The following is a 19493-nucleotide window of genomic DNA, read 5'->3' as shown; positions in this document are numbered from 1 at the left end:
TTTAAAATAATTTTTGTTTATAATAATAATAATCATTTGTCAAAAAAATAAAATAATAATCAAAGAGCATAATTACTTATTTAATGATTTTTATTTATAAATTGAAATCATTTCAATATGAGATATTTATATGTCTTTGAGAAGTATTTTTGTCTCATATATATATATATATATATATATATATATATATATATATATATATATATATATATATATATATATATATATATATATATATATATATAAAAGACAATTATACTCGAATTCTTATTTCATTTGATCTCAAATATAAGAAATTATTTTTTATTTCTAAATTCATTGAATGATTTTAATTTATTTGGGCTATTTTTCTAAGTTTATTGAATGATTAATGTATTTGGTTTAAATTTAAACCAAATACATCAAAATCATTCGATGAATTTTAAAATTCAATGAATTTTTTTTTAAAAAATTGTTGCTTATACTTGAAACAGAATCGAGTATATTATATAACATCGTGTATGTGGCGACACGTTTTTGTGTTTTAAGAGATGATTTAATAAAATAACATTTTAAGATAATTTCATTCAATGTTTGTAAAAAAAAAAAGAGATAATTTCATTCAAATCAAAGAAATTTAAAATCTCAATATATATTAGTAGTAATTAATATCATATTGTACATTTTATAATACTAGTTTTTGTTATTATCCTTTTATGTAAAAAAAGCACATTCCAAGTACCAAAAATAAAAAGCACATTCACATTCACATTCCAAGTTTCCATATATGGCAACGAATAAAACCTAGTCTTGATTAGGTGTATGTGGCGACACGTTTCTCGTAGACGCAGCAACCAGTAATCGCAACGCAACAACTCTTTCCCACTTTTCTCGCTTTCTTCTCACTTCTCATTACACGCTAAATTCACATTTCTATATTTAATTTCAAACTTATCTGTTAATGAGATTTTCATATCTCAATTATAAATTTATAAACCAATCCTTGTCATAACCAACACATCACAACACAACTTACACGTTTTTCATTCACTCCTCAAATCCAATCCATCGGTTAAAACTCCGCCACGTGTCCGATTATCTTTTTCTCGTTGATTATTAATTATTAATATATACTATTATCATATCATCTCGTGTGTTAATATTAATTAGTACACGATAAATTGAAATTATCACGTGTGTGTCTTATCCATTTGTTTCGGAGAACTATAAATATCGTTTCTATTATATCCATCATTTTCAATCTCTTTATTCAATTTCATTTTCTTCTATGAATTTATCATCATCAACAATGGCGTTCAAGAAAACCCTTGCTCAACGGTTATTCAATATAACCAAATTATCATCACAAAATCTCACGAATTGTCGCATTTCGTCTTCCTCCGTTCGCGGTGGTGTTTCATCGAAGTCGACGGAGTCCGACATTTCACCGGAACCGGGAGATAAAACTGGAATATTCCGGAGATTTTTTCACAAACGAACCGGTTTTGAACCGAAACAAACCGGGTTCAAATCGGAGCTTCATAATGGAAATCTGGTGGAGAAGCTGAGGGAAATGGATATTGGTCGGAGTAGGATTAGTTTGGAAGGACTGAAACCACCACCGGTGACGGAGAGGACGGCGGAGGACGGTGTTAGTGTCGGTGATGTGAAGAAATTGTTGAAGGTTGCGCAGTTGGAGTTGGTTAAATCGAAGCTGAGAGATACCGGGAAAAGTTGCATAACGGTTTCGGAGTTTATTCGGATCTGCTCCGAATATTGTTCGGATCATGATCAAGCGGTTAAGATTGCAAAGATGCTTGATGATTCTGCGGCTGTGATTGTCTTAGGAGATGTTGTGTTTCTTAGACCTGAACAGGTTAGTTACTTTATTTTATTTATTTATTTCAGTCAATTCAATTTAATTTTGAGCAAGAATTACTATATGTTTATTATTGACTTATTGTTATTATTATAATATTATTATTATTGGGTATTTTTTATTTTAATTTGTGGGTTGATACAGAGGGGTTAATGATTAATCATTAGTTAATGTAATGATGGGAATGAATGGTGGAGATCAAAGATAGGTTCATACATTTTTCATCAAGTGATTTTAGTTATTTGGAGGATTTGGATACTATACCGAAAACTGATAATCTTTTTTTATGATTATTTTTCGTTTTTTTTGTTTCACAGGAAATTGAAACATTGTTGTTAAAGGATTCATTCCACATTTGAGATGGTGAATTAGGGCTTTAATGGATTGCTAAAAGCCCACCTGCTTTCATTCATTACTATCATTCCGGGACTTAATTAATGGGAAATTTTACTTAAGAAAACTAAGATTTTTTTTAGAGTAGGATTAGAACTAGAATTAGGTTCAATGAGGCGTTAGCTTAGCTTAGTTGGAAAGAACATCACATTTTATATGCAGGGGCCGGGGTTCAAACCCCGGACTCTCCACTTATCCATCTTAAGGGTGAAATTTCTTACCATTAGACAAAAAAAAGAACTAGAATTAGATTACCAAATGGGGTTGAGTCTAGTACTCTAGTAGAAGATGTTAGACTCCCGCAATGCGACAAATTAAAGTTCAAACTCAACTGAAGGGGGGCGTGTTTAGTGTCTTAAAGTGTTTCGGATAGAATTATATTCAGCAAGAGAGAACTTGTGAGAAAAATAATGAGTTAGAATGTTATACGATTATTATTAGTTATTTACCTTTAGTTGAATGTTGGGTCCTAAGTTCAAGCAAGGAGGATTGATGATTGGGGTTTAATTTTACAATCATGTCTTGGACAACCTTGTTAAGAATATAGTACATTGTCACATCACATGCCTTGGGCAAAAGGTTATGGCATGCTTGTCCTTTCAAATGGACTTTATCGAGTACCTTCTCCTTAGTTAAATTCAAAGTTTCCCATGAGTAAGAAAGTTTGGGGTGTAGTGTAGTATTGAGTTCAGTTTTCTTAATAAATTAATTGATTATCGCATAATATATGCAAGAGTCGGAGTTCGAACCCCGAACACCCCATTTATTCACCTTAAGGATGAAATTTATAACCTCTAGGCTATTTGACCAAAAACAAAATTGATTAGATAAGTTATTATGAGAGTGGATGAAGGTGTGGCATTTGGTTCTTAGGCTTTAGTCATTTTGTTCTCCTATGTTCCTTTTGGGTACATTGCTAAGTGTTTCAATTTCACTACAAGGGTATGTTTGAATCGACTTATTTGAACTTATATACCGACATAAGCGTTTGTGATAATGTTTGGAAGAGCTTATGAAAACAATTTATAACATGATCATAAGTTGTTTTCAACTTCTTTTCATGATCTCTCTAGGGTAGATTGAGAAAACAACTTATATTTTATACAAAAACAGTTTGATTTGATTTTTTCTCTTTTTTATTTTATTTATAGAAATAGCTTATACATAAGTACTTATATGATAAGTGTTTATGCTATAAGCACTTAATTGAATTGTTATTCAAATAGGGTTTTATAGTTTGTGTGATTCCTAGGGGAAAAACCAAAAGTAGAAAGGAAGAGGAAAAAAAAAAAAAAGATAAGTTTTACCCAAACTCTGTAAAATTTTGTGTTACAGGTAGCAAAAACAATTCAAAGTCTGTTTCCTACACAAGCAGCGAAGGTGCCAGATTCAATAAGAAAAGAATACGAAGAAATGCAGAAAAAGAAGCTAGCTATTGACAAAAAAGCCGACACCTTGGTTCGCCGCGAGCTTTGGGGAGGTCTAGGTTTCATGATAGTGCAAACAGTGGGATTCATGAGACTCACCTTTTGGGAGCTTAATTGGGATGTTATGGAACCCATTTGCTTCTATTTAACATCCATGTACTTCATGGCTGGTTACACATTCTTCCTCCGCACCGCTAAAGAACCTTCGTTCGAAGGTTTTTATGAAGCCCGTTTCAACTCGAAGCAGAAGCGTCTCATGAAGCTTCACAATTTTAACCTTGAAAAGTACAATAAGCTTAAGGATGTTTGTTCTCCCAACATTCCTCCAATGTTTGATTCATCCATTGCTCTCACATTTGGAAATAACTCACAATTTAATTGATATAAAGGTAATTGGCTTAAAACAAATTAAGATGTAGAAGGTTACAAGACCTCGGCTACATATTTTTATTCATGAAAACACAAAAAAAAGTTGCCCCATTATGCAACAAATTTTGGGTTTTTTTTTTACTGAAAAATTGGGTTTAAAATTCCCATCATTTTGTATTAGACGCGGTCATTAAGAAACATGCTAAAGATGTGTTAGACTTAGATGCGGCTTTGTGTAAAACGAATGCAGAGTGTTCATTACCATTTTTCTTTTGTAAAATCACATTATTTACATTATATTTTGACTCATATACCATTTTTGAGAAATCAAAGTTTGATTACAAATTGAGGGTGAAGGTATAGGAAATGCTAATTTAATTATGCTGGAGCTATTCAAAGTTGAATCTGATTCATATGAGAAAAAAAAAGTGAACATAGTGGAAATGTTGATTTTTCATTTCAAGAAAAAACTTTTTTTTTGTGACTAATTACAAGAAAAAACTTAGATACCATACTAGCTAGAGTGAGTCGCACTCTACTAAAAATTTGTATATTTAATACATTAAAAACTAAAAAATTATCTTTCTAACAATTATTTTATCTTTTAATTCCTTTTAAGTATACTTAACAATAACAAGTGCTCTGACACTGTTTAGTATAATCCTATTTTTATCGGTAGGGACTGAAATCGGTACAACAAATGTTCATCAACCACTTATGGTAAACTCGAGTGCGGTGGTGGTCACATTTTCCTAATTAGTCATTTCATTTCCTAAGAAAAAAAAAATAAGTGAAAAACAAAAACTAAATGTTTGGACAATTACATGATGTATGATACACATTTAAATTGTTGTAAATAGCTTTTAAAAACCCTATTCTTTAAATTAAATTGTATATTTTAATCAATAGAAAAAAAGTTAATCAATTTCATAATTTAAAACAATCCACACATCACATCTACTCTTATTCTTATTATTTTAAAAAACCGATTGAAATTTATTCTATACATGACTTTGTCTAATGTGCAAGAGTGCACTATCTGATACATGGTGCACAAGTAAATATTAACCCTTTTATAAAAAAAATTATGTTGATGGATCACACGAGAAAATGTACAGGGGAGAAAATCTTCCCATGATAGAAAATATGGATGATGATTTAGAGATTGAGAGCATGAATAGGAAGCACTCCTAGTCCTGTCATACCACATTCACATTGACGGACACTAATATTACTTCTCTCTTTAAATATAGACCTTTTTGATAAATTTTGTTGTATTTTTTAGGATTTAAGTTTGTTCTATTTATCTATATTAATATAAGACCTCTTTTTGGGTTTAAGTTCAACAAAACACTCATTTATCACGAATAAAACTGTTAAATATGTTGAGAAGAACGACGATATTGTCAATTACTCGTTAGAGTCGTTAGACTTTAGATTGTGAAATATTACACTCTAATATAATCAATCCCATAATACTCTTGAAATGGTTCTTATGCATTTTGAAGTATATCATTTGCAAATTGTTTCAAATTCATTTTGTGGTAACGTTGGAGCTAAATATCCCAACTCTGACCAAAATTGTGAAAACTATAACCCTCGAATTGTCTGCCGTCACAAGAATATGAACAATTATATTAGTTTATTTTTTAACAATTTTTACCTTAAAATTGACATAAAATGACATAATTTGAATAACATATATCATAAACAATTAAACTAAATTTAGAATTTTCACCACAATTTAATTTAATTACTTCCACCACCATTTATGAATCGCACTCAAACATCACTCCATCAAAGCCCTTTATCAGAGGCCATATGCATTGCTTTGAGAAGATCATACGCCTCACCTTCCAAAAAATTTAGGTGTTGGTATATAAGGTTGCTTATACAAATTAAAGAAAACAATTAATATAATTATTTGAAGTTTTCATAAAATTATTTGTCTTTTTTAGTAATACTATTGATTGTTCATGTATCCCATGCCATGATACAATTTTTTCCACAACAAGTAGTACATGTCATATTACCCTATCAAACATTTATGAGTTATATAACATGTACTAAAATATAAATCCATCATTGTTTAATTTTTCATAAAAACAAATTAGGGAAAGAATTATGAAATTTTTTGTTGTAAAGAATGTCATGCTGCTGTAAACTTTATTTTTATGTGTCATGAATTTTGAAGCAAAATTTTTCATGCTAGCAACAACATATAAAAGCTCCTTCAATGTAATACACTCATAATGCAATGTAACTTAAATTAAAAGGTAGAACAAACTGCGGTAATTGAAAAAACTATGTTTCATGATAGAGATCAATAGTGATTATACAACAATCTCTCACAATATTATGTACTATATTATTAAGCACTCAGCCAAAATTCTGACTTCGTTTTCCTATCAATATATACCATTTCCTTATAAACTTTACACAACTTTTTTTTCAAATAAATAAAGTTGTCCAACACCAACAAAATCTAATTACATACATTTTTTTTTTAATGTAAGCACTTTTTTGTTGCTTCAATTAGACTTCAATTTGTTGGCATCTGCTTCCTTATTGACACCGTTAATCTTCTTTCTTTTGCCAAGATAAGCCCTCACATAAAAATTAACAAATAACAACAAAATGGCCCCATTCAAAATAGAATTGAAAACCCAAGCACCAATTCCATTACACCCACCATTAAAAAAATGCAACAAAAGAACTCCAACATGACAAACAATGTTACATCCCAACAACACCATTTGAAAGTTCAACACAACTGGGAAGAAACATGCGCCGCGCAACCCAAACGCAGTCCAAAATCTATAACCATACATAACGGAATATGCAAGAGTGGTGAAAAGAATCGCAAGCACTTGAAATGATTGCGAGAATTCTAGCCACAAGAAAGACATGAAAGTGGAAATGCAATGATAAAAGAGTTGAAAGAAAACTAGTTTACGACGTCTTAGAATGACGAAAAATGTTATAAACATATGAAGGAAACGAGATAGGTAGAAAATATAAGACCAAAAGAAAACGCGGCCTGAAGGACGAGTACCTAGTGGAAAACAAAGGAGCCATTGAAGAGGAGTTTTTGACCGATGCCAAAACCAACGTGTTTCTTTGATTTCAACAACGGTGGAGAATAATATTCCAAAAAATATGATGGTGGATACGATGGAGACGGTGAGATAATGAAGTGCAGGTAAAGGACCAAGAGGAACGGGTTTGGTATGGCGAAGAAGAAGAGTTAATAAAAGGTGGAGAAAAAGAGATGTTATAATGTAAATTGTTATGGCGGTAATGAGGAAACACCATGTGGAACCCCAACGTTGTGTGTCGCTCCATCGGAATCCAACGATGGAAGGGTGTTCGGAAAGGTAGAAATTAAGGGTTTGAATAACCTTTGAAGAATTATCCATGGTGGCGGAGAGGGTTCCGCCGGAGGTGAACCTCTCCTTGTTTTCCAGTTATTATTACTTCATAGAATTTTCTATTTTCTGATTTTATTTTATTTTTTTGTTTCATTTTTGTCGCCATAAGTTTAAATAGATAGTTAGATAGATAGAAAAAGAGAAAGAGAGAGACTAAATCTGTGGCCAAAAAAACATGTAATTATATTGTTGGTACTATCTGTTGGTGGTAAAATATTGTTTACCTAAAGGATGCAAATTTGAGAGTAGTTTGTTTGTCAAATTGCCACGACAAAACGTAAAATAAAGAGCCGATAGATAAAATAATTCTACAAAACATTTCGTCAAAAAAATATAAAATAATTCTACAAAACATAAAAATATTTTTTCTTTTTATTTTTCTAAACACTTGATTAAATAATAATATCAACTAATATAACTCCAAACTCTAAGGCTCACATTTTCTTCTCAAAGATGACAACAATATTAAAAAATTTAAAATTAAATTACCCATCAAAAGAAAAAAGAAAAGAAAATATGATTAAATCAATTATAGTTTAATCACGTTTTAACATTAGATATTATTTTTTTACATGGTAACTAGCATCACCATATCCTACTTAATTCTTTACTCTAAAAAGGGCAATGATAGAACAACTCGAAGAACTTTTTCTTCTTTCGAATTATAGGGTCAGATATCTCCTTCAAAGGTTCACAGTTCCAGATACAAAATCAGAAGTAAAATCTTCTCCTATTTTAACCTCTAGAAGAGAGTAAACCTGGTTACTCGAGGTGTTTTATCTCCTAGAGCTCACACTTATGTTTTTGGATGCTGAGCGGCCGAGTCGGCCCATCATTTATTATCTCCTGTAGCATTGTTGGACCTCTGTGGGATTTAGTTCGTTCGTGTGGTTTGGCATTCATTTGGTGGAGTTTACTACATTGCGTGATCACTTTGTCCACTTTACATCTTCAGCAGGTGGATCTCGAGCGAGTCGATCTTTTTTGCATGTCATTTGGCTTACTTGTGTTTGGGTTGTTTGAACGGAGAGAAATTATTGTTTGTTCATTGGCTCAACATGCACATGCCATCTTTTGTTTGAGCTTTTCTCATTCAGGTGGTTGAAGACGACGAGTACTACGTTAGCTTTAAACTACCATAGTTGGCGGTCTAGTCCTTTACTTTGTTTGAGCCTTGTATGATTTGACTTTGGTTTCGACTTTTTGACTTTTTGTAAACTTTTGTAGTCTACCTCGGTACGTCTTGTGCTAGGCTATTTGTGTTAATATATCTTATTTTAGCTTGTTATAAAAAAAAAAAACCTCTAGAAGAGAACGATCTACATCATCCGTTGTCAAATGTGGAGATCCAAACTCTAAATCCACGACTACGGGTTTAACTTGGTTCACTACATCCCTTCCATGGTTTATTATATTTACTACTAACTTGTGATCAATAATTAGTGAGTTCAATGAAAAGATTTGATGATATTACATAACCTATATTTTTATCTAAAAGAACAATGAAAACTTTATGCTCGAAGCCAAAAAGGAAAAAAAAATAGATTCTTTGATTTATCCCTTTTTTTTTTTTATTTTAAGGATTGATATATTCCTTTAAAATTTATCTTATTTAATTGATTTTTTAAAAAAAACAAAAATCATTTATTTAATTGAAATAAAGATAAGGAACGGACTTTTTGTAGATTAAAAATATATATTATTTTTTTCTTTCAAAGAAGATAAAAAAACAACCTAAGAACTTTGACCTGTTTAGGGGCCTAAAATTCTAGAAAAAACCTGGAAACTTCCACGAGCTTTCTCTTACCATCATCATCAATTTTAGGGCTTTTCTTCACTCCAAATCAACCATCACATGTCCAATCGAACATTTCCAATTGCATCTTCCTCAACGCAATCGTAAGTTTCTTTCTCAGCTTTTTTTTCCAATGTTTTAATATATTTTTTATCGCTTACTACAAATTTCCACTTTCAATAGCTAGATTTTTTCATAGATTCGTCAATTGAACAATTCTGCTTACGATTATGCGATAATAGATTAATAGTTTCCATGAATTTTTGTTTTTAATTGATTTATTCTATTTTTTCAAAAAAAAAATTTGGTGAAATTTTAGGGTTTCGTGATTATACCTTATAATAATTTTTGTTACATCTGAAGATCTGAGGAATCAGACAAAAATGTCGAGTGGTTTTGGAGAATCGACACGAGCGTCTCAACCGAATCCATTGAATCCATCATGTTCTTCAGGGAACAGTTCCAACAATGATGCTGGTGATTTTGAATGTAACATATGTTTTGATTTGGCTCAGGATCCTGTGATTACACTTTGTGGTCATTTGTTTTGTTGGCCATGTCTTTATAAATGGTTACATTATCATTCTCAATGTCAAGAATGTCCTGTTTGTAAAGCACTTGTTCAAGAAGAGAAATTGGTTCCTCTTTATGGTAGAGGAAAATCACAAACTGATCCGAGGAATAAATCGTATCCTGGAATGGAGATTCCTCGTCGTCCTTCTGGACAGAGACCACAAACAGCGGATTCGGCTCCTCCTCCTCCTGATGCGAATTATCACACTGGACTGGCTGGAATTGGATTGATGGGTGGGTTTATTCCGATGGCAACTGCTAGATTTGGAAATGTTGCGCTTTCGACAGGTTTTGGTGGGTTTATCCCGTCTCTCCTCAATATTCACTTTCATGGTTTTCAGGATGCTACTGTTTATGGGACAACGTCTGGTTATCCCTTAGGGTTTAACGCATATCAGGGTGGGAATACTAGAGCTTTTATTTCGGAGCAAGTGCTGCGTAATGTTATGAAGAATTTGCTTCTGTTGATTGGATTTCTTGTCCTTCTTACGGTTATTTTTGTTATGTAATGTCGTTACTCATTGAACTTTCACTACTTTTAGTTAGTTTTTAATCTTCAATGATAAATGGAGTTATTTTGTTTGTAAATATTTTAGTTAGTTTCAACGTTTCAAACGGAAGTTGTATGCTTGAGAATGTTGCCTTTTAGGCTTTTTTTATCAACTGTATTATATACATCTGCAGTGAACTTGAATGTTCCATATTCGATCTTTATTCACGGCGTCAATCTCACAACAGGGGAATAGGTTCCTAGAGTGAGGGTTTAGTTAGATTTATAGTTTTAAGTTTTAACCATTCATTACATATAAGTGAAGATCGTGATAAGATGTATGCTTATGATTAGTAAATATAGGTTTTCAAGTTGCAACTGATTATAACTCTGCATTTTGCAACACATTCATTCCGAGGAGCCAAAGAGTTGATTTTCTAGTATCTTAATTGTTAGTAGCTTTACAAAGATTAGAATACTAAGCTCATCAGCAGCATAAGTTTTGGTATGACAATTTGTTTCTAATATTTAGAGACTTATTGTGAATCTGTGATCGATAGGTGACTATCTTATTTGGTCTCCCATTGGCTAAAAAGATATCTGTTTTTACAATTGGCAAAGTTGTCTAAGCTTATACTCATTAAAGCCTAAAAAGATGTTAGGAGTAGAAGGCTTGATAGCGCTTTTAGCCAACGCATGTTTTTTGTGACAATTTGATTCACTACCGTTGTTTATTACGGATTATTCTCTTCTCCTCTGCAAAGTTCTCAATATTTTACAGTTCCCTCTGCTCAATCGTCTTCAACTCTTTACCATCCTTGTATCTTAGATGAAGACGATTGAGCAGAGGGTACTGTAAAATATTGAGAATTCTGTAGAGGTAGTTGTTATGAACAAGAACTCGCATAAGAACTATATCACAGATGGTAACAATTACTTCATCGAGGGAGTTGTTATGAACTTATGATGCTTCAGATTTCAGATGGGACGAGGTTGTTTTGATTTCAGTAGCTGTTGTTTTGCCGTAGCTAATCCTTTTCTGCATCCCGAGGCACCACAAGCGAAAAGCTACTACTGTTAGCTTTGGATTCAATGCACGGTAGGTGTTGCGGATTCAGTGCACGCCATTGTTCAATGCACGGTGGCGTTGCAGATTCGATGTACAACGGTGCAGAAACGCATAAACAAACACAGGCTTAGACTTTTTGTTTTTGATTTGATGTATCGAGTTGGATTCTGTGATCATGTGGGAGAATTATATGCTTTGCTTAGTTTCTACAACATCTATCTCTCTTTTTGGTAGGGTGATCTGCAATTTTTAACTAATCAACCTTATTAAATGTCATTCAATTATTTAATGCAGGAATTGACATCCAATTATCTATAAATATAATTCAATCAATGTAAGCCACTTAACTAAGCATAGCATTACATATTCACATGTTGTGGGGTTATTTTCCTCTAAATAATTAGATATGGAATATTGACATTTGGAATCCACATGTTCTAACAACACAAATGTATACCAAAGCACATGCAACTAGAGCTGTCAAAATGGGCTAGCCCGAATGGACCGGCCCGCCAAGCCCGATTTTTTTCCGGGTTTGGACTTTGAAAATCCTAGCCCGAATTATTTCCGGGCTTTTTAGCCCAGTCCGATAAAGCCCGATTAAAATATGGGCTAGCCCGAATGGGCCGCGGGCGGCCCCAAGCCCGAAAAAATTAAAAAAATAAAATAAAAATAAAAATAATTTGTTTTGGATGATTTGAAATTAGTTTGTAATATAAATTATAAAACACCGTCCGCCACTTAAGTATAGCAGATGAGTAAAAATAGGGCACCCAAGAAACTCGTAGGTAGCGGATGAGTAAAAATAGGACGCGCGAGAAACTCATACGTAGTGGATGAATAAAAATACGGCACACGAGAAACTCGTACGTAGCGGATGAGTAAAATAGGGCACGCGAGAAAGTCGTAGGTAGCGGATGAGTAAAAATATGACGCACGAGAAACTCGTAGGTAGTGGTTGAGTAAAAATAGAGCGCGCGAGAAACTCGTAGATAGGGGATGAGTAAAAATACGGCATGCGAGAATTATTATATATATATATATAGCGGATGAGTAAAAAATAGAACGCGCGAGAGTTATTAATGCTATTTACATGATTGAATTTGAGCATTAGAAATAAAATTTTTTTTTTAAAAAAACCGGGCCGGCCCGAAAGCCCGACTACCCGTACCGGGCCGGGCTCGGACACTAATTTTGGTAGCCCATTTTTTATCCGGGCTTTTTAGCCCGGCCCGATGAAGTCCGAAGCCCGACCGAGCCAGCCCGAAATTGGTAGGGCCGCCCGTTTTGACAGCTCTACATGCAGCATAATAAAAGCAATAGCATTGGACATAGTATCAAGGGAAAAATACAACTAGAAAGAATATCTAGTAAGAAATAAGAATACACATTGACTAATGATCTATAAAAATATATACTGTATTTCATATATTATTTTTTTTACATGATGGTGAAACGAAATATTGGTGCTATAAGGAGTATAAGCTACAAGTCCTTTAGACACTTAACCTTGACTGAAGGTAAACTATTCCTGTACACTTAAAAAGTGTCAATAGGCATAGCTTGAAATCAAGGCCGAAGTTCAATGGTAATTTATATACAACACTCACATACACAATCTTCAATTTAATGAAACGTCTTTTAAAAAAAATAAAATTGTGAGACTCACAAAGTTTAAAACCAATTTGTTGTCATTGTGTCTGATATACTAGTATTTTTTCTAAAAAGTTCTCCTTAAGTCACCAATATGCTCTAAGGCCACTCAACATATTTTGAAAATTTGGATGGCCTTAATATGGAAAATATTATCTTGTGCCCTTAAGACATATGTTAAGAAGATAAATGTGAAAAATATTTATTGAACTTGTGTTGTATTCAATTATCTAAACATTAAATTCTTTGTATCATTAAATGTTATATATTTCTATTTTTAGGTAACTTAACATATGCCCTTAGGGCACAAGTTAACATCACCCAATATATATTAGGGACTCAAAAGAGTTTTTTTTTTGATAATTTTTTTTGTATTTTTTTACAGTAGGTGTATAAGGCCAATTTGTTGAAGTTAACCGACACCTTTTCTTACCCTTTTTATTCTTTTATGGAAAATGTTAACTTGTGCCCTAAGAGCACATGTTAAGGAGATAAATATGAAAATATTTTCTTGAAAATTGTGTATTCAACTTCTTAAACATTAAATATCTTATAACATTAAATGTTAAATTTCTATATTTAGTTATCTTATCATGTACTCTAAAGGCACATGTTAACTAGACCCTTCTTTTATTACATGATATGATATTATATTTCATGTTTAGGTGGCACCATTTTAGGGGTCTTATTTCTTCAAAGTTCAAACAACGTCACTATTCATTGCAACTATTTTGCAACCGTCCAATTAAATAAAGATGTATGTTTTGGCCAATTTTGTACTCACAAAATCTGTGCAACTGAACTACCAAGTGCTGATTCATCACTGCCTTCACAGTGTTTTAATTAATGACTCCTTTGTATCTTAGATCCTCAATCAAAGGGATTCTTCATTCTTTTAGTATTTTTTTACCCCTAAATTAGTGTGTGTTTAATTTGTTATAGTAGTATAGTATACCCTTTCATGATATCCAAACTAACTTTTCAGAACCAAATCCTATGTTTGTGTTACTTCTCCGGTAACCAACATTGGAATTTGTCCTAACGCAAACCCTTGGTTAAGTATTAAGTAATGTTATTTAATTTTTGTAAAATGTGTTTTATTGAATCAAAAGGATAAATTTTAAGCCACTAAAATTGTTTTAGTGTTGACAGATTTTAGTGGGTTCGACTTTTATCTTCATTGTATAAAAAAAAGAAAAGAGATTAAGTTTTATCGGTCTTAATTATAATTAAAAAAAAAGTGAGAATTTAAAATATACTGAAACAAAAATATATTTTATCTATGAAGCATAGACTCCGACACGGACACCGTGACACGACACAGACATCGCGACACTGCTAATGTAAAAAATATAAGACACTGCTAATGTAAAAAATATAAGACACCGACACCGCTACATAGTTATGAAACTATATAATTGAGAATTAAAATATATTCATGTAAATTTAATTTGAGCAAGTTATTTTTTTAAAAAACTTTTAAAACAAGATATGATAGTATTTTACCTTTATTTATCGATTTACGATCGAAAAAACTAAAAATATTGTAATCTAAATGTAATGTCTTCAATCCTTCATTGATCAATATTGTTGTTTCTACACATCTTTAATCTTGTAGATATGTCTGATATGTGCATAAGGAGAGTATACGCAAAGAAAAAATAATTATTTTTGGGACACTTGTCCGACACGTGTCATATGAGAGTCTTACAGGTGTCGGACATCGGTCAAAGGAGTGTCAAACTAAAGGAAAAATTGAATTCTTTCCGACGCCGATATGAGTTATCCGACACGTGTCGAACAAATGTCATATAAGTATCGGACACCAACACATGCCTAAACAATGAGGTGTCGGTACTTTCTAGTATTTTATTGATATAAATGAATTAAAATATAGTTATGATGATAAACGAAACTATCAGTTTGATGTGTATATATATGATTTTCGTCATATGTTTGTTGTATGATAGGAAGTTGAAAATTGATTTTCCTTGCTAAAGTTATATTTGTAAACACTTCACTGATCTTTCAAGATATGGACGGATGACCTAAATTAAAAGATAATAAAATGAAAAAGAAGGAAACTGACCATAAAAAGAGGGAAAATGTGTTCGTATTTACATTTGATTATATTAACAAGTACTACTAATATACTACTAGTAGTAATATACAATATGACCGACGTTTCGGTCAGATCATGAAGTAAAACGAGTTCCACATTGTCTGACGATATCATCACCTCATAAAAGTGTAATTATTCTTTTTGACTTTGTTAGAAAAGAAGAAACAAGTCCCCGTGAGCTTAGCTCAGTTGGTAGGGACATCGCACTATATGTGCAGGAGCCCGGGTTCGAACCCGGGACACTCCACTTATTCACCTTTAAGGTGGATTTTCTAGCCATCAGGCTACTTGACCAAAAAAAAGAAAAGAAGAAACAAGGAAAAATCCATATGCTTTCAAGTTTCATCGATCATTATGGATGGATATATACTCCATATGGTCCTATACATAAGAAAAAATTTACTTTTTAAATTTATTATAAAGTTGATAAAAAATAAATTTTTTCTTAAATATAGGACATCAGATGGAGTATATATTATTTAAGGAGAAAGAAAGCATTTTTTCTTGACCCAAAAATAAAGAAAAAGCATTTTCTAAGTGAAAAAAATTGAGAAAATAATATGGACATTTACACTATTTAATTATAAATTACAGTAATATTTAAATTTACAAAAAATAGAGAAAAGTTAATTAACGGTTAATACGTAAAAATTCAGAGTTTTTTTTTTTAGATGGCCCATTCTCATATTTAAGGCATACCTAATTACCATGCTTTTGACTTTCTTAAATTTTTTAAAAGCTGCATAATTTTAAATTGCTGAAGTTAAAAGTATATAAGTCGCATAAATATGACATAATATTATAAGGACTTTGTCAATATAAAACTCTCAAAGTAAGTTTTTTTGCAAAATGATCATTAAAATTTTAAGCACAGACACCTGTATGATTAGGCGTGTCGCGGTGTCCTTGATATTTGTATAACACATGTCAGATAGCTTAAATCAATATTCAAAAAATTCAATTTTTACTTTAATTTGACATATCGATGTCCGACACGTGTAAAACACTCTTACTACACGATATTAAATCGATTTTTATATTCAATGAATCTAATATAAAGAAGAGAAAGTGCTAATTAATACCAGTATCATACATGCCACAGTTTCATAATATGAAATCCAAATAATAAGGACGTAGTAGTACACACTGTAAAAATCCAATTTCCGTGCAAACATTATTACTAAGCAGAATGAATTTCCGTGCAAACATTATTACTAAGCAGAATGAGAAACATCATACGTTGAAGAAAATATCATTGACTAATGACTTTATGCATAGATCATACAGTCACCTGTTTTTGAATTCCAACCAAAGATACATACTTACTTACTACTTCCTAGCATCTCTCTCTCTCTCTCAAACTCAACAAAATTAATCTCTCCCTTCCTTCTCATGAAATGCTCTTATAGATCAATCAAATAACCAAACCAACCATAACATCAAATCATCACTTATATATATACCAACCATAACATAACCCATTAAATATATTACCATTACCATGCTAACATTAAAATCCATACTCTTCACCATTTCTCATTTCTATCTTCAAACTCTCTTATTCTTATTTCTCTTCTCTACTAATCATGTCACATGCACCACCACCACCGCCGCCACCACCACACAACGCTTCAAACAAGCACCAAAATTCTACAACTCACCAAACTGCCCCACCATAACCTCCCTCACATGCTCCGACGAAGCAGTCCACGTAGCAATGACACTAGACATCAAATACCTCCGTGGCTCCATGGCCGCAATTCTCTCCGTTCTCCAACACTCTTCCTGTCCAGAAAACACCATCTTCCACTTCGTAACCGCCGCATCAAAAACAACCTCCACCATCATCCTCAACACTACACTCACTAACTCATTCCCTTATCTAAAATTCCAAATCTACCCCTTCCAAGACGACGTCGTATTAGGTCTAATCTCAACTTCAATCCGTTCCGCACTCGATTGTCCTCTCAACTACGCGCGAAATTACATGTCTAACCTTCTGCCGAATTGTGTTCGCAAAATCGTTTACCTTGATTCCGATCTTATTCTCGTTGACGACATTGCAAAACTTGCGAAAACGAATCTCGGAAACGACGCCGTTTTAGCTGCGCCGGAATATTGTAACGCGAATTTCAGTAACTATTTTACACCTACGTTTTGGTCCAATCCGTCGTTATCGTTAACGTTTGCGACCCGGAAGGCTTGTTATTTTAACACCGGAGTTATGGTGATTGATTTGGAGCGGTGGAGGATCGGAGAATATACGATGAAGATTACTGAATGGATGGAGCTTCAGAAGAGAATGAGGATCTATGAGCTTGGTTCTTTGCCGCCGTTTTTGCTTGTTTTCGCCGGGAAAATTGTTCCGGTTGATCATCGGTGGAATCAGCATGGGCTTGGCGGTGATAATTTTCGTGGGCTTTGTAGAGACTTGCATCCGGGCCCGGTGAGTTTATTGCATTGGAGTGGGAAAGGTAAACCGTGGGCCAGGCTTGATTCTAACCGTCCTTGCCCATTGGATGCTTTGTGGGCCCCATATGATCTTCTTGAAACACCCTTTGCTCTTGAGGCCTAAGCCCAAGCCCAAACCCGTATCATAATTTACAGTTTTTTTTATCTCCATTTTCTATTCAAAAAATTAAGTTATCTCTTATTTTTTTATTGGAGTATATTTGATATCACGATGGATTTATCAAAATCACATATCAAAGTTTTTTCAAAATTCCAGTAACTTGCTGTGATTTTGCAAAATTTACTATTATAACAAACAAGGGTATGTATTACGGCAGCTTGTCATTGAGGAGTTGGCGCTAAAGTCACTCACGGCTTAGTTTGCTATTTATGACTAGTGTTGTATTTTGACACTATAATATATATTCAAAATTACCGTGGTTCAATGTGATTTCGCATAACTCATGATGATAATTGGTATAAACATGTGTATGTAATGTGGCGGTTTGCGATTGGGGTGTGGCGGCTTGCAATTGCGGAGTTGGCGCTTGAGTCGCTCGTGGCTTGGCTTGCTATATATGGCTAGTGTTGTATTACAGTAGTACTGTACATTCAGTTAGTTGAACTGTGGTACGTTTTTCTTCTTTCCTCTTTTGATGAAGTGAGTAATTGTTGTTAGCCTTACAATGAATATAATGGAAGGGATTTTTATGTATTACTATATCAGAAATTAATTTTGTTTTTGCATTGTCCTTTATGTTCCAGTACAGTTCATACATATTGAGAAACATTTTCTTTATGGAATTAATTAAGTGGTTGCTTCGAACAAAATGTTTCATGCAAAATTATAGTAGTCAAGTTAGTGGTTAATTAATTTAGTAATATAGATGATTAATTCAATTATTTTGTTGACAATCCGAATTATGTTTGAACCTATAAAATTGTAACTAAGAAATAATTGAGCTCAAATGGTTAATGAGTTTTCTTTTGGACGGATCGTTCGGAGTTCGATTTTTGGTGGAAATAATTTTTTGTCAGACTTTTTTAACCCCGCGATCAAACTTTGGATTACGCCATTTCCCATGAGAACCGGAAGACTAATGAAGAAAAAAAAGTTATACAATCTTGGTTAATTATATAATTAAATAAGTTACAGTTTGACTGTAAGTCAAATTAATCTATCTGATGTAACGCATTTTTAACCTCATGTCAAAATGTCTAGGCAAAAATGAATATATTTTTTCTTACTAAAGGCAAAAGTGAATATATGAATATGCCAAGAAATGTACTGCGTCGGTGACTTGGGTTTCTTATTGTAGGCACATGGATCTTGAAAAGGATAGTATGTGTATATGTCAAAGTAAGACTTTAAGTTTATCTCCATTCATGCTTCTTTTGTCTAGCCAAAGCCAAACATTACTGTTGAATATTTAATTATAATGATGATGATTGTTACTTATGTCTTCTTTTTTGTAATATGCATATAAATTTTGTTGGTTATTTGAATATGACCCTCTCTCACTTTTAAATTTAAATACAAATGTTGCACAAGTTACGTGTCTATGTGATAGGAATTTCAATCTCTTATCATTACTTAAACTTTCTCTAATCACTATCCTAATAGTATTAGTTTCAAACAATTTTAGAAATTATTAACCCATTTTTTCAAAAATTAATTTAAAGCAAGAAAAAATGTATAAAAATGGGATGCCTTGTTGAACAGAAAAATTATAAAAATATATGTAGCAGCCATGTAGTTACAGAAAATAAAACAAAACCAATCAAAATTAGTTGATTTACATTGGGAAATAATTTTTGTGGTTACATGATCAAAATATTATATTTGGTCACGACCAAACAAA

At 32.6% G+C, this 19493-nt stretch overlaps 4 protein-coding genes across 5 annotated transcripts; 3 read left to right on the top strand and 1 right to left on the bottom strand.

Moving 5' to 3' along the window:
* The first annotated feature begins 1186 nt into the window (after positions 1 to 1186).
* LOC123911328 (calcium uniporter protein 2, mitochondrial-like) lies at positions 1187 to 4360 on the top strand. The gene is made up of 2 exons (XM_045962733.1): positions 1187 to 1855; positions 3587 to 4360. The coding sequence occupies exons 1-2, from the start codon at positions 1268 to 1270 to the stop codon at positions 4058 to 4060; spliced, it is 1062 nt and encodes a 353-aa protein (XP_045818689.1). The 5' UTR covers positions 1187 to 1267; the 3' UTR covers positions 4061 to 4360.
* Positions 4361 to 6340: 1980 nt separating this feature from the next.
* Positions 6341 to 7510, bottom strand: LOC123909940 (elongation of fatty acids protein 3-like). Its single transcript, XM_045960884.1, has one exon. The coding sequence runs from the start codon at positions 7464 to 7466 to the stop codon at positions 6579 to 6581; it is 888 nt and encodes a 295-aa protein (XP_045816840.1). The 5' UTR covers positions 7467 to 7510; the 3' UTR covers positions 6341 to 6578.
* A 1679-nt stretch (positions 7511 to 9189) lies between these two features.
* On the top strand, positions 9190 to 10560 carry LOC123908822 (E3 ubiquitin-protein ligase RNF185-like). 2 transcript variants are annotated; one of them, XM_045959551.1, is made up of 2 exons: positions 9190 to 9377; positions 9637 to 10560. In XM_045959551.1, exon 2 carries the CDS (start codon positions 9657 to 9659, stop codon positions 10353 to 10355), a length of 699 nt encoding a protein of 232 aa, XP_045815507.1. In that variant the 5' UTR covers positions 9190 to 9377; positions 9637 to 9656; the 3' UTR covers positions 10356 to 10560. The 2 variants fall into 2 exon arrangements, with proteins under 2 accessions (XP_045815507.1, XP_045815506.1); XM_045959550.1 differs by having other exon boundaries at positions 9593 to 10560.
* Positions 10561 to 16488: 5928 nt separating this feature from the next.
* Positions 16489 to 18388, top strand: LOC123908821 (probable galacturonosyltransferase-like 1). Its single transcript, XM_045959549.1, is given in 2 exon segments — positions 16489 to 16806; positions 16809 to 18388. Coding segments are annotated over 2 exon segments (987 nt in total). The 5' UTR covers positions 16489 to 16766; the 3' UTR covers positions 17756 to 18388.
* Positions 18389 to 19493: the final 1105 nt, after the last annotated feature.

This window comes from Trifolium pratense, linkage group LG2 (assembly GCF_020283565.1).
Source record: "Trifolium pratense cultivar HEN17-A07 linkage group LG2, ARS_RC_1.1, whole genome shotgun sequence".
Taxonomy (NCBI): domain Eukaryota; kingdom Viridiplantae; phylum Streptophyta; class Magnoliopsida; order Fabales; family Fabaceae; genus Trifolium; species Trifolium pratense.
Note: the sequence above shows the minus strand (reverse complement) of the source record. Positions and strands in the feature narration are given on the sequence as shown.

What these genes read in the sequence shown, in the direction of transcription:
- LOC123911328 (XM_045962733.1), top strand. Translation starts at nt 1,268, where the DNA reads ATGAATTTATCATCATCAACAATGGCGTTCAAGAAAACCCTTGCTCAA. An exon ending in TGTTTCTTAGACCTGAACAG is followed by an intron (nt 1,856 to 3,586) that starts GTTAGTTACTTT and finishes TTTGTGTTACAG; the next exon opens with GTAGCAAAAACAATTCAAAG.
- LOC123909940 (XM_045960884.1), bottom strand. Translation starts at nt 7,466, where the DNA reads ATGGATAATTCTTCAAAGGTTATTCAAACCCTTAATTTCTACCTTTCC.
- LOC123908822 (XM_045959551.1), top strand. Translation starts at nt 9,657, where the DNA reads ATGTCGAGTGGTTTTGGAGAATCGACACGAGCGTCTCAACCGAATCCA.